Source organism: Poecile atricapillus, chromosome W (assembly GCF_030490865.1).
Source record: "Poecile atricapillus isolate bPoeAtr1 chromosome W, bPoeAtr1.hap1, whole genome shotgun sequence".
NCBI lineage: Eukaryota > Metazoa > Chordata > Aves > Passeriformes > Paridae > Poecile > Poecile atricapillus.
The window spans coordinates 107,064,025-107,084,063 of record NC_081288.1 but is presented as its reverse complement, the minus strand read 5'-3'; the positions used below and the strand labels follow the sequence as shown (position 1 = coordinate 107,084,063).

Below are 20,039 nucleotides of genomic sequence, written 5' to 3'. Positions count from 1 at the left end.
TATAGAGAAAAAGGGAAAAAATGGGGAAAATGGGAAAGATGGGAAAAAATAGGAAAAAAGTGAGGAAAAAATGGGAAAAAACTGGAAAAAAATGGGAGAAAAATGGGAAAAAAATGGGAGAAAAATGGGAAAAAAATGGGAAAAAAAATGGGAAAAAAAGGGACAAAAATGGGAAAAAATGAGGCAAAATTGGAGAAAAAAAATGGGGGAAAAAACTCTTGAAATGAGCAAATTTTTGGTGGGAAATGTTTATTTTTTACCGTCCAAATCGTTGTGAGGCGTTTCGGCTCCGATCCATTCCGAAGGCGGCCCCGTTCCGTTCACAGTCATGGCAGCAACCTGGAAACTGTAATGGCTTCCCTTTTCCAAACCTATCCATGAAAAAAACGGGAATTTTGGGATTAGGAATGAGAAATTTGGGATTCAGAAGGTTTTAAAAGGGAAATTTGGGGGTTTTGGGGTTTTTTGTTGGGAATTTTTAAGGTGAATTTGGGTTTAAAATTCAGTAAAATTTTGTTTGGAATTCTGGGGAATTTCATCTCAAATTCCAGGATTTTTCCACTAAAATTCCAGGAATTTTTACCTCAAATTATGGGAATTTTTACCTCAAATTCTGGGAATTTTCTCCTCTAATTCTGGGCTTTTTCACCTCAAAATCTTTGATTTTTCACCTCAAGTTCTGGGAATTTTTACCTCAAAATCTGGGTTTTTTCACCTTAAATTCTGGGATTTTTCACATCTAATTCTGGGAATTTTCCCATCTAATTCCAAGCAATTTCCCCTCAAATTCTGGGAAATTTCCCCTCAAATTCCAGGAATTTTCACCTCAAATTCTGGGATTTTTCACCTCAAATTATGGGAATTTATTTGTCAAATTCTGGGATTTTACTTCAAATTCCATGATTTTTTCCACTAAAATTCCAGGAATTTTTACCTCAAATTCTGGGAATTTTCTCCTCAAATTCTGGGATTTTTCACCTCAAAATCTGGGATTTTTCACCTCAAATTCTGGGAATTTTCTCCTCAAATTCTGGGGTTTTTCACCTCAAATTCTGGGATTTTTCACATCAAATTCCGGGAATTTTTATCTCAAATTCTGCAAATTTTCACCTCAAATTCTGGGAATTTTCACCTCAAAATCCTGGAATTTTTACTTCAAATTCTGGGAATTTCCCCCTCAAATTTCAGAAAATTTCCTCTCAAATTCCAGGATTTTTCATCTCAAATTATGGGGCTTTTTACCTCAAATTTCAGGATTTTTTGCCTCAAAATCTGGGATTTTTACCTCAAATTATGGGAATTTTTACCTCAAATTCTGGGAATTTTCACATTGAATTTTGGGAGTTTTCACCTCAAAATCTGGGATTTTTCACCTCAAATTCTGGGATTTTTCACCTCAAATTCTGGGAATTTATTCCTCAAATTCTGGGATTTTTTACCTCAAATTCTGGAGCTTTTCACCTCAAATTCTGGGAATTTTTCACCTTAAATTCCAGGATATCCCTCCCTAAATTCTGGGATTTTTCACCTCAAATTCTGGGAATTTATTCCTCAAATTCTGGGATTTTTACCTCAAATTATGGGAATTTTTACCTCAAATTATGGGAATTTTCACTTTGAATTTTGGGAGTTTTCGCCTCAAAATCCAGGATTTTTCCCCTAAAATTTTGGGAATTTTCCCCTCAAATTCTGGGAATTTTTCACCTTAAATTCCAGGATATCCCTCCCTAAATTCTGGGAATTTTTACCTCAAATTCTGCGAATTTCCCCCTCAAATTTTGGATTTTTCACCTCAAATTCTGGGATTTTCACCTCAAATTCTGGGAATTTTCACCTAAAAATCTGGATTTTTCACCTCTAATTCTGGGATTTTTCACCTCAAAATCTTTGATTTTTCACCTCAAATTCGGGGAATTTTTACCTCAAAATCTGAGAATTTTCACCTCAAATTCTGGAAATTCCACCCTAAATTCTGGGATTTTTCACGTCTAATTCCAGGAATTTTCCCATCTAATCCAAGCAATTTCCCCTCAAATTCTAGGAAATTTCCTCTCAAATTCCAGGAATTTTCTCCTCAAATTCTGGGATTTTTCACCTCAAATTATGGGAATTTATTGTCAAATTCTGGGATTTTTACTTCAAATTCCAGGATTTTTTCCACTAAAATTCCAGGAATTTTTACCTCAAATTATGGGAATTTTTACCTCAAATTCTGGGAATTTTCTCCTCAAATTCTGGTTTTTTCACCTTAAATTCTGGGATTTTTCACATCATTTTCCGGGAATTTTTATCTCAAATTCTGCAAATTTTCATCTCAAATTCTGGGAATTTTTACCTCAAATTCTGGGAATTTTCACTTTGAGTTTTGGGAGTTTTCACCTCAAAATCCAGGATTTTTCCCCTAAAATTTTGGGAATTTTCCCCTCAAATTCTGGGAATTTTTCACCTTAAATTCTGGGAATTTTTACCCTCGAATTCCAGGGAAATCTCTGACCTGTGACGAGGTACCAGAGGTTGTTGGGTTCCAACGTTTCCGTCTCTCCTCGCGGGAAGTTTTCCGATGGCGGATTTTGTACCCGGTCAGGAATCCGTTCTGAGTTCCAGGAGGAGGAGGCAACCAGCTCACCTTGATGCTCTGGAAAAATGAGAATTTTTGGGAATTTTTTGGGAATTTTTGGGGAATTTTATGGGACATTTTATGGGAAATTTTATGGGAAATTTTATGCAAAATTTTGGGATTTTTAAAGTTTTTTTCTGAGTTTTTCCCTGGATTTTTTTAGGGAATTTTTGGAAGAAATTTTGGGATTTTTCAAGGTTTTTTGAGAATTTTTGGGGGAATTTTTTGGGAATTTTATGAAGAATTTTATGGGAATTTTCTGGGAAATTTTATGCAGAATTTTGGGGATTTTTAAATTTTTTCTGTGTTTTTTTCCTGGATTTTTTTTTATTATTTTTTTAGGGAATTTTTGAAAAAAATTGGGATTTTTTAATTTTTTTTTTTAATTTAAAAAAAAAATATATTTTTTTAATTTTAATTAAAATTTTTTAATTTTTTCTGGATTTTTTTTTATATTTTAGGGCATTTTTGAAAATAATTTTGGGGTTTTCAAGAGTTTTTGATCATTTTGGGGGAATTTTCTGGGAAATTTATGGGAAATTTTATGCAGAATTTTTGGGATTCTTTTGGGGAATTTTTTAGGAATTTTGGGGGAATTTGAGAAGAATTTTTTTTGGGAATATTTTAGGACTTTTAAGGGATTTTCAGTGGAATTTTGGGGGGAACTTTTGGGGATTTTGGGGGGAAATTTTTGGGAATTTTTGAGAATTTTTTAAGGTTTCTTTGGGATTTTGAGGGGAATTTTTTGGATGTTTTAAGAATTTTTTTTTTAAGAATTTTTTGGAGGTTTATTTGGATTTTTGGGAGGGAAATTTGGGAATGAATTTGGATATTTGAGAGGGTTAAAAAAGGAAATTTGGGAATGACTCACCCTGGAATTCACCACTTCCAAGGAAACATTGCGAGGAGCAGCGCTGGGAACTGAGAAATGAGAAAAAAAAGAGAATTTTAAAATATTTTAAATATTTAAATTCAATTTTTAAAACTTCAGTTAAAATTTGGGGATTTTAAAAGAATTTCAAGAAAAAATCCTGATTTTTTCTAAGCTGGGAATTGTTTAATTCCTCAAAAAAAAAATCTCTGTGGGGGAGTGGGGGATAAATTCTCAATTTGTGGGAAAAGTGGGAAAAAAGAGGAAAAAAAATTGGGAAAGAAAAAAGAAAAAAATCAGATTTTTTTCCTGGTTTTTTTCCATTTTTCTCCTTATTTTCCCCAATTTCCCCCGTTTTTCCCAATTTTTCCCCATTTCCCCCAATTTTTCTTTTTTCCCCTTTTTTCCTGATTTTTTCCTGATTTTTTCCTGATTTTTTCCTGATTTTTTTTATTTTTTTTATTTTTCCCCCCAATTTTTTCCAATTTTCCCCCAAATTTTCCCCCAATTTTCCCCAATTCCCCCCATTTTTCTCCCAATTTTCCCCCATTTTTCTCCCAATTTTCCCCATTTTTTCCTTGATTTTTTCCCTTGTCCTCCATTTTTTTCCTGATTTTTTCCTGTTGTTACTTTATTTTTCCCCCAATTTCCCCCCAACTTTTTCCCAGTTCCCCCAAATCTTTTCCCAATTTTTCCCTGAATTTTCCCCCATTTTTTTTTCAGTTTTCCTTATTTTTTCTCTAATTTTTTCCCTTTTTTCTCCATTTTTTCTCCTTTTTTCCCCCCAATTTTTTCCCATTTCCCCCCATTTTTTCCATGATTTTTTCCCCAATTTTCTCCCCAATTTTTCCCCCAATTTTTCCCCAATTTTCCCCAATTTTCCACCCAACTTTTTCCCATTTTCTCCCCAATTTTTTCCCATTTTTCCTCCAATTTTATCCCAAAGTTTTCCCCAATTTCCCCCAATTTTTTTCTCATTTTCCCCCCAATTTCCCCCCATTTTTCCTCCAATTTATCCCCCATTTTTTCCCCAATTTTCCGTAATTTTCCCCCAATTTTTCCCCAATTTTCCCCCAATTTTTTCCCATTTTTCCCCCCATTTTTCCCCAATTTTTCCTTGTTTTTTTTTCCATTTTTTTCCCTTTTTTCCCAATTTCCCCCCAATTTTCCCCCATTTTTCCCTGTAATTTCCCCCAATTTTCACCCATTTTTTCCCCATTTTTTCACCAATTTCTCCCCATTTTTCCCCATTTTTTCTCCAATTTTCCCCCCAATTTCCCCCCAATTTTTCCCCATTTTTTTCCAATTTTTTCCCTTTTTTTCCCAATTTTCCCCCCATTTTTTCCCAATTTTCCCCCAATTTTTTCCCAATTTCCCACCAGTTTTTCCCTATTTTTCCCATTTTCTCCCCAATTTTTTCCCATTTTTCCTCCAATTTTATCCCAAAGTTTTCCCCAATTTCCCCCAATTTTTTCCTCATTTCCCCCCAATTTCCCCCCATTTTTCCCCCAATTTTCCCCCAATTTTTTCCCTTTTTTTCCAATTTTTCCCCATTTTTTCCCCAATTTTTCCCCAATTTTCCCAATTTTTCCCTGTAATTTTCCCCAATTTTCCACACAGTTTTTTCCCAATTCCCCCCAATTTTCCCCCAATTTTTTCCCCATTTTCCCTCAATTTCCCCCCAATTTTCCCCCATTTTTTTCCCCTTTTTTTTCCATTTTTTTCCCTTTTTTTCCCCATTTTTTCACCAATTTCTCCCCATTTTTCCCTGTAATTTTCCCCAATTTTCCCCCTAGTTTTTCCCTATTTTTCCCATTTTCTCCCCAATTTTTTCCCAATTTTCCCCCCATTTTTTCCCCAATTTTCCCCCAATTTTTCCCCAATTTCACCCCAATTTTTCTCCAAATTTTTCCCTTTTTCCCCAATTCCTCTCCAATTTTTCCCAAAGTTTTTCCCTATTTTTCCCCAAATTTTTCTCCAATTTTCCCTAAATTTTTTCCCAATTCCCCCCCAGTTTTCTCCCAATTTTTCCCCAATTTCCCACCATTTTTCCTCCATTTTTCCCCCAATTTTCCTCCATTTTTCCCCAATTTTCCCCCAATTTTTTCCCAATTTTCCCACCAGTTTTTCCCTATTTTTCCCATTTTCTCCCCAATTTTTTCCCATTTTTCCTCCAATTTTATCCCAAAGTTTTCCCCAATTTCCCCCAATTTTTTTCTCATTTTCCCCCCAATTTCCCCCCATTTTTCCCCCAATTTATCCCCCATTTTTTCCCAATTTTTTCCCTATTTTCCCCCAATTTTCCCCCAATTTTTCCCCAATTTTTTCCCATTTTTCCCCCAATTTTTTCACAATTTTTTCCCCTTTTTTTTCCATTTTTTTCCCTTTTTTTCCCAATTTTCCCCCATTTTTCCCTGTAACTTTGCCCAATTTTCCCCCCAGTTTTTCCCTATTTTACCCATTCTCTCCCCAATTTTTCTCTATTCCCCAAATTTTTTCCCCAATTTTTCTCAAATTTTCCACCAATTTTTCTCCAATTCCCCCCATTTTTCCTCCAATTTTCCCCCAATTTTCCCCTTTTTTTCCAATTTTTTCCTTATTTTTTGCTTTTTTCCCCCAATTTTTCCCCATTTTTCCCTTTAATTTTCCCCAATTTTCCACCCATTTTTTTCCCAATTCCCCCCAGTTTTCTCCCAATTTTTCCCCATTTTCCCCCATTTTTTCCCAATTTCCCCCCATTTTTCCTCCATTTTTCCCCCAATTTTTTCCCAATTTTTCCCCAATTTTCCCCCAACTTTTTCCCATTTTTTCCCCAATTTTTTCCCATTTTTCCTCCAATTTTATCTCAAATTTTCCCCCAATTTTTTCCTCCTTTTCCCCCCAATTTCCCCCCATTTTTCCCCAATTTTCCCCCAATTTTTCCCTATTTTCCCCCCAATTTTTTCCCACTTATCCCCCAATTTCCCTGCATCTTTTCCCAACTTTTCCCATCTTTTCCCACTTTTCCATGGATTCTCTGACCATCGGAGAGTGTTGTCAAGGTCTCCTCGGCTCCGCCGCTTCCGTCCCCGTGCCGGTTGAACGCCACCAGCCGGATCCGATATTCCGTGAATTTCCTCAGCCCTTCCAGGCGGTACGAGCGGCCCTCCACTGTCACACTCTGCAGAATTCCCAGAAAATTCCATCAGAATTCCCAAAAAAATTCCATCAGAATTCCCAGAAAATTCCATCAGAATTCCCAGAAAATTCAAAAAAAATTCCCAAAAAAATTCCCACGAAATTGCCTAAAAAATTCCAAAAAAAATCCCAAAAAATTCCCAGGAAATGACCTCAAATTACACAAAAAATTCCTTAAAAATCACCCCAGAATTCCCAAAAAATTCCCAGAAAATTCCCAGAAAATCACCTCAAAATTCCCAGAAAATTCCCAGGAAATCACCTCAAAATTCCCTGAAAATTCCAAGAAAACCATGTGAAAATTCCTACAAAATTCCCAAAACATTCCCTGAAAATCCATTCAAATTCCCAAAAAATCATCTAAAAATTCCCAAAAAATTCCCTTAAAATTCCCAGAAAATTCCCTAAAAATTAGGAAAAAAAAAAAACTTTAAAATTCCCAGGTAATCACAGAAAATTCCCCGAAAATTCAAAAAAAATTCCCACAAAATTGCCTAAAAAATTCCAAAAAAAATCCCAAAAAATTCCCAGGAAATGACCTCAAATTACACAAAAAATTCCTTAAAAATCACCCCAGAATTCCCAAAAAATTCCCAGAAAATCACCTCAAAATTCCCAAAAACTCCCCTCCAAATTCCCACAAAATTCCCAAAACATTCCCTGAAAATCCCCTCCAAATTCCCAAAAAAGCATCTAAAAATTCCCAAAAAATTCCCTAAAAATTCCAAAAAAAATCCCCAAAAAATTCCCAGGTAATCACAGAAAATTCCCAGAAAATTCAAAGAAATTCCCACGAAATTGCCTAAAAAATTCCCAAAAAAATCCCAAAAAATTCCCAGAAAATTCCCAGAAAATCACCTCAAAATTCCCAGAAAATGGGAAAAATGGAAAAAAGTTGGGAAGAAAATGGGGAAAAATGGGAAAAATGAGAAAAATGGAAAAAAATTGGGAAGAAAATTGGGAAAAATGGGGAAAAAATGGGGGAAAATGGAAAAAATGGGAAAAAACGGGAAAAAAATGAGGAAAATGGGAAAAAATGGGAAAAAATGGAAAAAAAAGGGGAAAAATGGGAAAAAAATGGGGAAAAATTGGGGAAAATTGAAAAGATGGGAGAAAATGGGAAAAAAATGGGAGAAAAATGAGGAAAAATGAGGAAAAATGGGAAAAAAATGGGAAAAATGGGAAAAAAATTGGCAAAAAATGGGAAAAAATGGGAAAAAATTGAGAAAAAATGGGAAAAAAATTGGGAAAAAATTGGGAAAAAAAGGATAAAAATCAGGGAAAGTTGGGAATGAAATTTGGGAAAGTTGGGAATGAGGATGAGGATGGAAAACGTTCCTGACCTGCTCGGTTGAAGTCGAGGCCGTTTCCTTCCAGAAGAGCCGGAATCCCTGGATGGGAGCGTCGGAAAAAGCCGGAGGATCCCAAAAAACCTGGATGGCCGTGGGAGAAACCGGGAATGCTCGGAAATTTTCCACAGGACCGGGGGTTTGGACTGAGGAGAGGAAAAAAAGAGGTGAAATTCCAGGGATTTTGGGGAATTCTGAGGGAAAATCTCATTTTTTGGGAATTTTTTGGGGTTTTTGGGGTTTTTGGGAATTTTTTGGGATTTTTTGGGAATTTTTGGGGTTTTTTGGGGAATTTTTGAGGTTTTTTTGGGAATTTTTGGGGGAATTTTTGGGGTTTTTTGGGGGGAATTTTTGGGATTTTTTTGGGAATTTTTGGGGTTTTTTGGGGAATTTTTGGGGTTTTTGGGGAATTTTTGGGGAATTTTGGGGGAATTTTTGGGGTTTTGGGGGGAATTTTTGGGATTTTTGGGGTTTTTGAAGGAATTTTTGGGGTTTTTTGGGAATTTTTGGGATTTTTTCTGGGAATTTTTGGGATTTTTTGGGGAATTTTTGGGGTTTTTTGGGGAATTTTTGGGATTTTTGGGGTTTTTGGGGGAATTTTTGGGATTTTTTTGGGGAATTTTTGGGATTTTTTGGGGAATTTTTGGGATTTTTGGGGGGAATTTTGATAATTCTGAGGAAAAATCTCATTTTGGGGGAATTTTTGGGTTTTTTCTGGGAATTTTGGGAATTCTGAGGGAAAATCTCATTTTTGGGAATTTTTTTGGGTTTTTGGGGAATTTTTGGGTTTTTTTCTGGGATTTTTGGGAATTCTGAGGGGAAAATCTCATTTTTGGGGAATTTTTGGGTTTTTTTCTGGGAATTTTTGGGAATTCTGAGGGGAAATTCCCATTTTTCTGTGGAATTTTGGGGTTTTCTGGGGTTTTTCAGGGAATTTGAAGGAAAAATTCTGGGAAATTCCCTTTTTTTGAAGAATTTTTTTGGGTTTTTTTGGGAATTTTGGGTGGGAAATTCCCATTTTTTTCTGGGATTTTTGGGAATTCTAGGGGGAAATTCCCAGGAAATTCCCAGGTTTGGGGAGATTTTTGTGCTTTTTTCCAGGAATTTTAGGGTTTTCAATGGAATTTTGGGAATTTTGATGCAAAATTCCCATTTTTCCATGGAATTTTTGTGTTTTCCAGGATTTTTTTCTGGGGATTTCAGATTTTTCTGTGGAATTTTTGGAAAAAAAATGGAAATTCCAGGGAAAAATCCCAAAATTCCAGAAAAAAATGGGAATTTTCTGGGAATTTTCCTCCAGAATTCCCAAAATTCCAGGAAAAAAAACAAAATTCCATGAAAAATCCCAAAATTCCAGAAAAAAATGGGAATTTTTTGGGAATTTTTCTCTGGAATTCCCAAAATTCCTGGAAAAAAACCCCAAAATTCCACAAAAAAACCCAAAATTCCTGAAAAAAATGGGAATTTTTCCTGGAATTTCACTCATTTCACCCCAAAATCTTGGAATTCTGACCTTTCCCAACCTTTTTTTTTCTGGGAATTCCCAGAATTTTGGGAATACTCACGTTCAGGACGGGTGGAAATCCGCAGGAATTCCGAAGATTTTCCGGCTCCGAAATCGTTGGAAGCCACAACTCGGAATTTGTAGGATTTTTCTGGCTCCAAATTCCCGATGGAAATTCCAGGTTGGGAAGTGTTCAAAGCTCTTTCCCTAAGGAAAAAAAAATTCCATAAAAAAACTGGGAATTTTTGGGGATTTTTAGGGATTTTTGAAAAAAAATTGGGATTTTTTAAGGGAACTTTGGGATTTTTTAAGGAATTTTTGGTGGAATTCTCGGAATTCCCAAAGAATTTTTTGAGGGATTTTTTTGGGAAATGGGAAAAAATTCCAGAAGTTTCCTTGGAAATTGATGGAAATTCCATGAAAAATCTTGGAAAATTCCTAAAAAAAATTCCTTAAAAAAATCCTGAAAAATTCCTTTAAAAATTCTTGGAAAAAATTCCGAAAAAATTTCAAATAATTGGGAAAAAAATCCTTGAAAATTCCTGGGAATTCCCAAAAAAAATTCCAAAAGAATTCCCTGGAAAATTCTGGGAAATTCTATGGAAAATTCCAAATAATTGGGAAAAAAAAAATCCTTGAAAATTCCTGGGAATTCCAAAAAAAAAATTCCCAAAAAATTTCCAAAAAATTCCCTGAAAAATCCAAGAAAATCCCAAATAATTGGGGGAAAAAAATTCCTAAAAATTCCCAAAAAATTCCTTGGAAAATTCCTAAGAAATTCCTGGAAATTTTTAAAATTCAAAAATATTCCTCAAAAATTCCTGAAATTCCTTGGAAAATCCGGGAAAATTCCAAAAAATTGGGAAAATACCTAAAAGTTCCAATAAAATTCCCCAAATCCTGAAATTTCCTTCAAAATCCTTCAAAATCTCTCAAAAATGCCTTGAAAATGCCCCAAAAAATCGCAAAAAAGTCACAAAAAATTCATTAAAAAAATCTTTAAAAATTCCCAAAATTCCCAAATTTTAGGAATTTCATGGAGAAATCCCTAAAATTTAAAAAAGACCTGAAAATTCCTAAAAATCCTTCAAAATCCATGGAAAAATCCCTAAAATCTCCTGCAGAATCCTTGGAAACGCCTCAGAAATGCCTTGAAAATGCCCCAAAAAATCGCAAAAAATTCATTTCAAAATTCAAAAAAAATCACAAAAAAACCCCAAAAATTCCCAAATTTTAGGAATTTCATGGAGAAATCCCTGAAATCTAAAAAAGACCTGAAAATTCCTAAAAATCCTTCAAAATCCATGGAAAATTCCCTAAAATCACCCTCAGAATCCTTCTAAATGCCTCAGAAATGTCTTGAAACCGCCTTAAAAAACGTCCAAAAAAATCACAAAAAATCGCCAAAAATCTTGAAAAAGTCACCAAAAAAGACAAAAAAAATCACAAAAATTCCCAAAATTCCCAAAAATTCCCAAATTTCCTGGATGAATCCCTACCTTCGGGCTCCTTCCCGGGAGTAGAGCACGGTGTAGGCGCGGATGTCGCCGCGGGGTTGAGCTGGGGGGCGCCAGGACAGACGGACGGAGCGGCTGGAGACGAGCAGGGCCAGCAGCTCCTGAGGCGCTGAGGGCAGCAGGGAGGGGTCGGGCGGCTCTGGGCGGGAAAAAAAGGGCGGGAAAAGCTGAGCTGAGGGAAGGGGGGGGAGGGGAAAAAAGGGTGGGAAAACATGAGGGGGGATGGGAATGGTGGGGAAATAATGGGAATATTGGGAGGGAAAAATGGGAAAAATGGGAATATTGGGAGGGAAAATGGGAATATTGGGAATATTGTGAGGAAAAATGGGAATATTTGGAATATTGAGAGGGAAAAATGGGAATATTGGGAATATTGGGAGGGAAAATGGGAATATTGGGAATATTGAGAGGGAAAAATGGGAATATTGGGAATATTGGGAGGGAAAATGGGAATATTGGGAATATTGAGAGGGAAAATGGGAAAAAATGGGAATATTGTGAGGGAAAATGGGGAATAATGGGGGGAAAAATGGGAAAAATGGGAATATGGGGAATAATGTGGGGAAAAATGGGAATAATGGGGGGAAAATGGGAATATTGGGAATATTGTGAGGGAAAAAATGGGAAAATTTGGAATATTGTGAGGGAAAATGGGAATATTGTGGGAAAAATGGGAATATTGGGGGAAAAATGGGAATATTGGGAGGGAAAAATGGGAATATTGGCAATAATGTGAGGGAAAATGGGAAAAAATGGGAATATTGTGAGGGAAAATGGGGAATAATGGGGGGAAAAATGGGAAAAATGGGAATATGGGGAATAATGTGGGGAAAAATGGGAATAATGGGGGGAAAATGGGAATATTGGGAATATTGTGAGGGAAAAAATGGGAAAATTTGGAATATTGTGAGGGAAAATGGGAATATTGTGGGAAAAATGGGAATATTGGGGGAAAAATGGGAATATTGGGAGGGAAAAATGGGAATATTGGCAATAATGTGAGGGAAAATGGGAAAAAATGGGAATATTATGGGGGGAAAATGGGAATATTGTGGGAAAAATGGGAATAATGTGGGGAAAAATGGGAATATTGGGAATATTGTGAGGGAAAAATGGGAATAATGTGAGGAAAAATGGGAATATTGTGAGGGAAAAATGGGAATATTGGGGGAAAAATGGGAAAAAATGGGAAAAATGTGAGGGAAAATGGGAATATTGTGAGGGAAAAATGGGAATAATGGGGAAAAATGGGAAAAATGGGAATATTGTGAGGGGAAAATGGGAATAATGGGGAAAAATGGGAATATTGTGAGGGAAAAGTGGGAAAAATGGGGAAAATGGGAATATTTGGAATAATGTGGGGAAAAAATGGGAAAAAATGGGAATAATGTGGGGAAAAATGGGAATTTTGTGAGGGAAAAATGGGAATATTGGGAATAATATGGGGAAAAATGGGAATAATGGGGGAAAATGGGAATATTGGGAATAATGGGGGGGAAAATGGGAATATTGGGAATACTGGGAGGGAAAAATGGGAATATTGTGAGGAAAAATGGGAATATTTGGAATATTATGGGGAAAAATGAGAATATTTTGAGGGAAAATGGGAATATTGTGAGGGAAAATTGGGAAAAATGGGGAAAATGGGAATATTTGGAATAATGTGGGGAAAAAATGGGGAAAAATGGGAATAATGGGGGAAAAATGGGAATATTGGGAATATTGTGAGGGAAAATGGGAAAACTGGGAATATTTTGAGGGAAAAATGGGAATATTGGGGGAAAATGGGAATATTGAGAGGAAAAATGGGAATATTGTGAGGGAAAATGGGAATATTGGGAATAATGTGGGGAAAATGGGAAAAAATGGGAATAATGGGGGGAAAAAGGGGAATATTTTGAGGAAAAATGGGAATATTTTATGGAAAAATGGGAAAAAATGGGAATGGCCAAAAAAACTTGGGAATTTTTTGGGAATGGTCAAAAAAATGTTGGAATTTTTTGGGAATGGCTCAAAAAAATTTGTGAATTTTCTGGGAATGGTTGAAAAACTTGGGAATTTTTTGGGAATGGATAAAAAATTGGGAGTTTTCTGGAAATAGCAGAAAAAAATCGGGAATTTTTTGGGAATGGATAAAAAATTGGGAATTTTCTGGAAATGGCTGAAAAAATTTGGGAATTTTTTGGGAATGGCTGAAAAAAATTGGGAATGGCTGAAAAAAAATTGGGAATTTTCTGGAAATGGCTGAAAAAAATTGGGATTTTTTTGGGGAATGGGTGAAAAAATGTTGGAATTTTTTGGGAATGGCTGGGAAAATGTGGGAATTTTTCCTTACCTGGCTCCAGGATGATGAGTTGAGCGATGGATTGGGAATTCCCGGCTTCGTTCCGGGCCAGGCATTGATAAAATCCCTCATCCGACTTCACCAATCCCAGGATCCTTAAATTGCTGCCTCCCTAAAAAAAATGGGAATCAGAGGTGGAAATGAATCCAAAAAAAACCCCAAGAATTCCCAAAAAAATTGCCAAAAAAATTCCGAAAAAATTCCCTAAAATTCCGAAAAAAATCCAGCAAAAATTCCCAAAAATCCCCCCAAAAATTCCCAAAAAAATCCCAAAAATTCCTCAAAAATCCCCCAAAAAATTCCCAAAAAAATTCCCAAAAATCCCCCTAAAAATTCCTCAAAAATTCCCAAAAATTCCCCAAAAATTCCTAAAAAATTCCCAAAAATCCCCCCAAAAATTCCCAAAAAAATTCCCAAAAATCCCCCCAAAAATTCCCAAAAATTCCCCTAAAAATTCCTCTGAAAATTCCCTAAAAATCCCCAAAACATTCCTCAAAAATTCCCAAAAATCTCCCCCAAAATTCCTAAAAAATTCCCTAAAATTCCTCCAAAAATCCACCAAAATTCCTCAAAAATTCCCTTAAAAATTCCCAAAAATTCCCCTAAAAATTCCCAAAAATTCTCCCAAAAAATTCCTCAAAAATTCCCAAAAATCTCCCCCAAAATTCCTAAAAAATTCCCAAAAATTCCCCTAAAAATTCCTAAAAAATTCCCCAAAATTCCCCTAAAAATTCCTCAAACATTCCCAAAAATCCCCCCAAAAATTCCCAAAAAATTCCCAAAAATCCCCAAAAATTCCTAAAAAATTCCCAAAAATTCCTCCAAAAATCCACCAAAAATTCCTCCAAAATTCCCCTAAAAATTCCTCAAAAATTCCCAAAAATTCCCCTAAAAATTCCTAAAAACTTCCCAAAAATCTCCAAAAATCCCCCCCAAAAATTCCCAAAAATCCCCCTAAAAATTCCTAAAAAATTCCCAAAAATTCTCCCAAAAAATTCCTCAAAAATTCCCAAAAATCCCGAAAAAATTCCAATAAAAACAGTGGAAAAATTCACTGAAATCATAAAAAAATGCAAAAAATTCCATTAAAAATTCCCAAAAAAAGTCCCTGAAAAAGTTGGGAAAATAAATAATTCCCAAAAAATTCCCAAAAGATTCCTAAAAAAATCCCCCCAAAATTCCTCAAAAATTCCCAAAAATTCCCCCAAAAATTCCTAAAAAATTCCCAAAAATTCCCAAAAAAATTCCAAAAAATTCCCCCTAAAAATTCCTCCAAAAATTCCCAAAAATTCCCCTAAAAATTCCCAAAAATTCCTCAAAAATCCCCCCAAAAAATCCCCAAAAAATTCCCAAAAATTCCCCCCAAAAATTCCTCCAAAAATTCCAAAAAAAAATCCCAAAAATTCCTCAAAAAAAACAGAATTCCAAATTAGGCCAAAAATTCCTAAAAATTCCCAAAATTCCCCAAAATTCCCAAAAATCAGCCGAGAATTCCCAAATAAATCCCAAAAAAACCCTCAAAAAAACCCCAAAATTCCAAAAAAACCAGAAAATTCCTAAAAATTCCCAAAATTTTTTAAAATCCCCCAAAATTCCCAATTTTTTCCCCTTTTTCATCCAAAATTCCCAAATTTTTTTTCCTTTTTCCCACCCAAAATTCCTAATTTTTTTTCTATTTTTCCATCCAAAATTCCCAATTTTTTTTCCCTTTTCCTATCCAAAATTCCCAATTTTTTTTTAATTTTTCCTAGCAAAACCTTTGGCAATTACCACAATCTGAAAATAATCTCCCGGAATTACGACTTCCCCGTTCTTCAACCATTCCACCGTCGGCATCGGATTCCCGGAGACGCCGCATTCCAACTCCACATCCCAATTTTCCCGAGCAGAAACATCGGAAGGACGCCGCAAAAAAAAAGGAGGAACTGCCTCATTCCCAAAAAAAAAAAACATGGAAAAACCGGGATGAAAAACTTCAGGAATTCGGGATTTTTATTCCCAATTTTTTCCCTTTTTTTCCCACCTTTTCCCGCCCTTTTTTCCCCGCTCTTTTTTCCATCCCCTCAGGATTTTTTCCCGCCTTTTTTCCCCCCCTCATAAAAATTTTTCCCGCCTTTTTTTCCCACCTTTTTTCCTCCTTCACAAAAATTTTCCCGCCTTTATTTCCCGCCCTTTTTCTTCCCTCACAAAGAATTTTCCCACCTTTTTTCTCCCACAAAAAGGTTTTCCCGCGTTTTTTTCCTCATTTTTTCCACCCCTCAGGAATTTTTTCCCGCCTTTTTTTCTCCCCTCACAAAAGATTTTCCCGCCATTTTTTTCCCACTCTTTTTTCCACCCTCAGGAATTTTTTCCCACCTTTTTTTCCCACCTTTTTTTCTCCCCTCACAAAAAATTTTCCCGCCTTTTTTCCTCCCTCACAGAAGATTTTCCCGCCTTTTTTTCCCACCCGTTTTCCCCCCCTCAGGAATTATTTTCCTGCCTTTTTTTCCCACCCCTCATAAAAATTTTTCCCGCCCTTTTTTCCCGCCTTTTTTCTCCCCTCAGGAATGATTTTCCCGCCTTTTTTCCCACTCTTTTTTTCTCCCCTCACAAAAATTTTCCTGCCTTTTTTTTCCCACTCTTTTTTTCCACCCTCAGGAATTTTTCCCGCCTTTTTTTCCCGCCTTTTTTCTCTCCTCAGGAATGACTTTCCTGCCTTTTTTTCCTGCTCTTTTTTTCTCCCCTCACAAAAGATTTTCCCGCCTTTTTTTCCCGTCTTTTTCCCCCCTCAGGATTTTTTTCCCACTCTTTTTTTCTCCCCTCCCAAAAAAATTTCCCGCCATTTTTTTTCAGCCCTTTTTTTCCCCGCCTATTTCCCCCCCCTCAGGAATTTTTCCCGCCTTTTCCCCAACCTTTTTCCCGCCTTTTTTCTCCACTCACAAAAAGGTTTTCCCGCCCTTTTTCCAGGAATTCCCGGGAATTTTGACTCACCCAGCACGGAGAGCTCAGCCGAGGCGCTCTCGTTGCCGACGCCGTTGCCGAAATTCACCAGGCAGGTGTAAATTCCCGAATCCCGGGAAGTGACGTTGGAAATCCGAAGGTTGCTGAAAGCCAGGCGGGAATATTTCTTGGAGCTGGGGAAAAAAAAAGTGGGAAAAGGGAAAAAAAATTCCATGTTTTTTATGGAATTGGCGGGGTTGAAATATGGGGGAGTTTGGGGGATTTTGCAGGAAAAAAAATTCCGGGAAAATGGTGGGAAATGAAGGGGAAAAATTGGGAAAAAATTCCAAAAAAATTTCCCAAAAATTCCCAAAAAATCCCCAGAAAATTCCCAAGAAATTCTCCCAAAATTCCAAAAAAATTTCCGTGAAATTTTCCAGCAATTCCCAAAATAATTCCCAAAACAATTACCCCAAAATTAAAAAAAATTCCCAAAAATCCACAAAAAATTCCCAAAAAACCCCCAAGAATTCCCAAAAAATCCTTCAAGAACTCCCAAAAATCCATTAAAAATTCCCCAAAATCCCCAAAATTCCCAAAAATCCCCCAGGATTCCCAAAAATCCTCACAAAATCCTAAAAATCCACTGAGAATTCCCCCAAAAATCAAAAAAATTCCCTAAAATCCCTAAAAGAATTCCAAAAATCCACCAAAAATTCCCAAAAATCCCCCAAAATTCCCTAAAATCCCCCAAAATTCCCTAAAATCCCCCAAGAATTCCCAAAATTCCTCCAAGAATTTCCAAAAATCCACAAAAAAATCCCAAAAAAGCCCCAAGAATTCCCAAAAAAACCCCAAAAATTCCCAAGAATTTCAAAAATCCCCCAAGAATTCCCAAAATTCCTCCAAGAATTCCTGAGAATTCACCAAGAATTCCAAAAAAAGAACAAAAATTCCCAATAATTTCCCCAAAAAATTCCCAAAAATTCCCCCAAAATTCCCAAAATCCCCAAAAAATTTTAAAAAATCCCAAACATTAAAAAAATTTAAAAAATCCCAAAAAATCCCAAAAATTTTCAAAAAAATTCCCCAAAATTCCCAAAAATTCCCCAAATCCCAAAAAAATAAAAAAAATCCCAAAAATCCCCAAAAACCAAAAAAAAATCCCAAAAAAATCCCAAAAAAATTCCCAAAAAATTCCCCCAAAAAATCCCCAAAATTCCCAAGACATTCCCAAAAAAATCCTCAGAAATTCCCAAAAAATAAAAAAAAAAATCCCCCAAAAATTCCAAAAAAATCCCCAAAATTTAAAAAAAATTTTAAAAAATTTCCCCAAAAAAATCCAAAAAAATTCCCAAAAAATTCCAAAAAAATTCCCAAAAAATTTCCAAAAAATTCCCCTAAAAAATCCCCAAAATTCCCAAAACATTCCCAAAAAAATCCTCAGGAATTCCCAAAAAATTTTTAAAAATTCCCCCAAAATTCCAAAAAAATTCCCAAAATCCCCCCAAAAAATCCCCAAAATTTAAAAAAAAATTTTAAAAAATTTCCCCAAAAATATCCCAAAAAAATCCCAAAAATTCCCCCAAAATTCCCCAAAAATTCCCAAAAAAATCCCAAAAAATTCCCCCAAAATTCCACAAAAATTCCACAAAAAATCCCCAAAATTCCCAAAAAATTCCCAGAATCCACAAAAATTCCCAGAATCCCCTCGTACCTGTTTGGAATGACGTCATCCCCCCGGATCCAGGTGAAAGTCGGCTCCGGAATTCCCGAGGCGGAACATTCCAGAATCGCATCCGAACCTTCCCTGGCGACGACGTCGGCCGGACGCCGCAGGAAAAGCGGCGGCCTCGGAATTCCGGGATCTGGGAATGGGAAAAAAAAACAGGAAAATTGGAAAAAAAACAGGGAATGAAAAGCAGGAAAAAAATGGGAAAAAATTCCAATTTTTTCTGAATTTTTCCCGGATTTTTCTGAAAAAAAATTGGAATTTTTTATCCATCAAATTCCCAATTTTTCCCAGATTTTTCCCAATTTTTTTCCTGATTTTTCCTGATTTTTCCCAAATTTTTCTTGGTTTTTTCCTGATTATTCCCAATTTTTTCCTGATCTTTCTTGATTTTTTCCCAATATTTTTCCCAATTTGTTTTCTGATTTTTCCTGATTTTTTTTTCTGATTTTTCCCGATTTTTCCCAACTTTTCCAATTTTTTCCCAATTTTTCCCAATATTTTCCCCAATTTGTTTCCTGATTTTTTCCCTGATTTTTCCCAATTTTTTTCCAATTTTTCCTGATTTTTCCCAATTTTTTCCGGATCCAGGAAAATTGGAAAAAAAAAAAGGGAATGAGAAGCAGGAAAAAAATGGGGGAAAAAATTCCAATTTTTTCTGAATTTTTCCCAGATTTTTCAGAAAAAATTCGAAATTTTTATCCATAAAATTCCCAATTTTTTCCAGATTTTTCCAAATTTTTTCCTGATTTTTCCCAATTTTTTCCCAGATTTTTCCTGATTTTTCCCAAATTTTTCTTGATTTTTGCCTGATTATTCCAAATTTTTTCCTGATCTTTCTTGATTTTTTCCCAGTATTTTTCCCAATTTGTTTTCTGATTTTTCCTGATTTTTTCTGATTTTTCCTGATTTTTCCCAATTTTTCCAATTTTTTCCTGATTTTTTCCCTGATTTTTCCAGATTTTTCCCAATATTTCCCCAATTTTTTCCAGAATTTTCCAAATTTTCCCAATTTTTCCCAATATTTTCCCAATTTGTTTCCTGATTTTTTCCCAGATTTTTCCTGACTTTTCCCAATTTTTTTTTCCTGATTTTTCCCAATTTTTTTCCAATTTTTCCTGATTTTTCCCAATTTTTTCCTGATTTTTCCCAGTTTTTTCACTGATTTTTTTTTATTTTTCCCAATTTGTTTCCTGAGTTTTTTCCTGTTTTTTTCAGATTTTTCCTGATTTTCCCAATTTTTCCCCTTTGTCCCTGATTTTTCCTGATATTTTTTCCCAATTTTTCCTATTTTTCCCCATTTTTTTCCAATTTTTTCCCATTTTTTCCTGATTTTTACCAAATTTTTCCCAATTTTTTTCTGATTTTTTTCCTGATTTTTTCCTGACTTTTCCATTTTTTTTTCCGTAATTTTCCTGGTTTTCCCAAATTTTTCCTGATTTTTCCCAAATTTTTCCTGATTTTTTTTTCCTGATATTTCCTGAATTTTTTCCTGATTTTTTCCTGTTTTTTTCCTGTTTTTTTCCCAATTTTTCCAATTTTTCCTGATTTTTTCTGAGTTTTTTCCTGATATTTTTTCCCAATTTTTCCCTGACTTTTTTCCTGATTTTTCCCAATTTTTCTCTATTTATTTTTATTTTTCCTGGTTTTCTTCAATTTTTTTCCAGATTTTTCCTGGTTTTTCCTATTTTTCCTATTTTTTCCTGTTTTTTCTATTTTTTTCTGATTTTTCCTGATTTTTCCCAATTTTTTTCCTGATTTTCCCAATTTTTTCCCAATTTTTTTCCAATTTTTTCCCCAATTTTTTTCCTGATTTTTCCCAATTTTTCCCAGAGTTTGCCCCCAATTTTTCCCCTTTTTTTCCTGATTTTTGCTGATTTTTCCCAATTTTTTCCTGATTTTTCCCGATTTTTTCCCTGATTTTTCCAAATTTTTTGGCGACTTTTTCCAGATTTTTCCCAATATTTTCCCCAATTTTTTCCAGATTTTTCCAAATTTTTTCCTGATTT

General features: G+C 35.3%; 1 protein-coding gene across 1 annotated transcript in view; it reads right to left on the bottom strand.

Moving 5' to 3' along the window:
• The window catches only part of LOC131592126 (netrin receptor DCC-like), a 63,756-nt gene that overhangs the window by 24,213 nt on the left and 19,504 nt on the right, over positions 1-20,039 (bottom strand). The window contains 12 exon segments of the mRNA XM_058863409.1: positions 261-371; positions 2,495-2,548; positions 2,551-2,635; positions 3,489-3,538; positions 6,510-6,648; positions 8,009-8,160; positions 9,580-9,725; positions 11,018-11,174; positions 13,371-13,491; positions 15,150-15,304; positions 16,350-16,492; positions 18,016-18,166. Of these exon segments, the coding sequence (XP_058719392.1) occupies positions 261-371; positions 2,495-2,548; positions 2,551-2,635; positions 3,489-3,538; positions 6,510-6,648; positions 8,009-8,160; positions 9,580-9,725; positions 11,018-11,174; positions 13,371-13,491; positions 15,150-15,304; positions 16,350-16,492; positions 18,016-18,166 (1,464 nt within the window).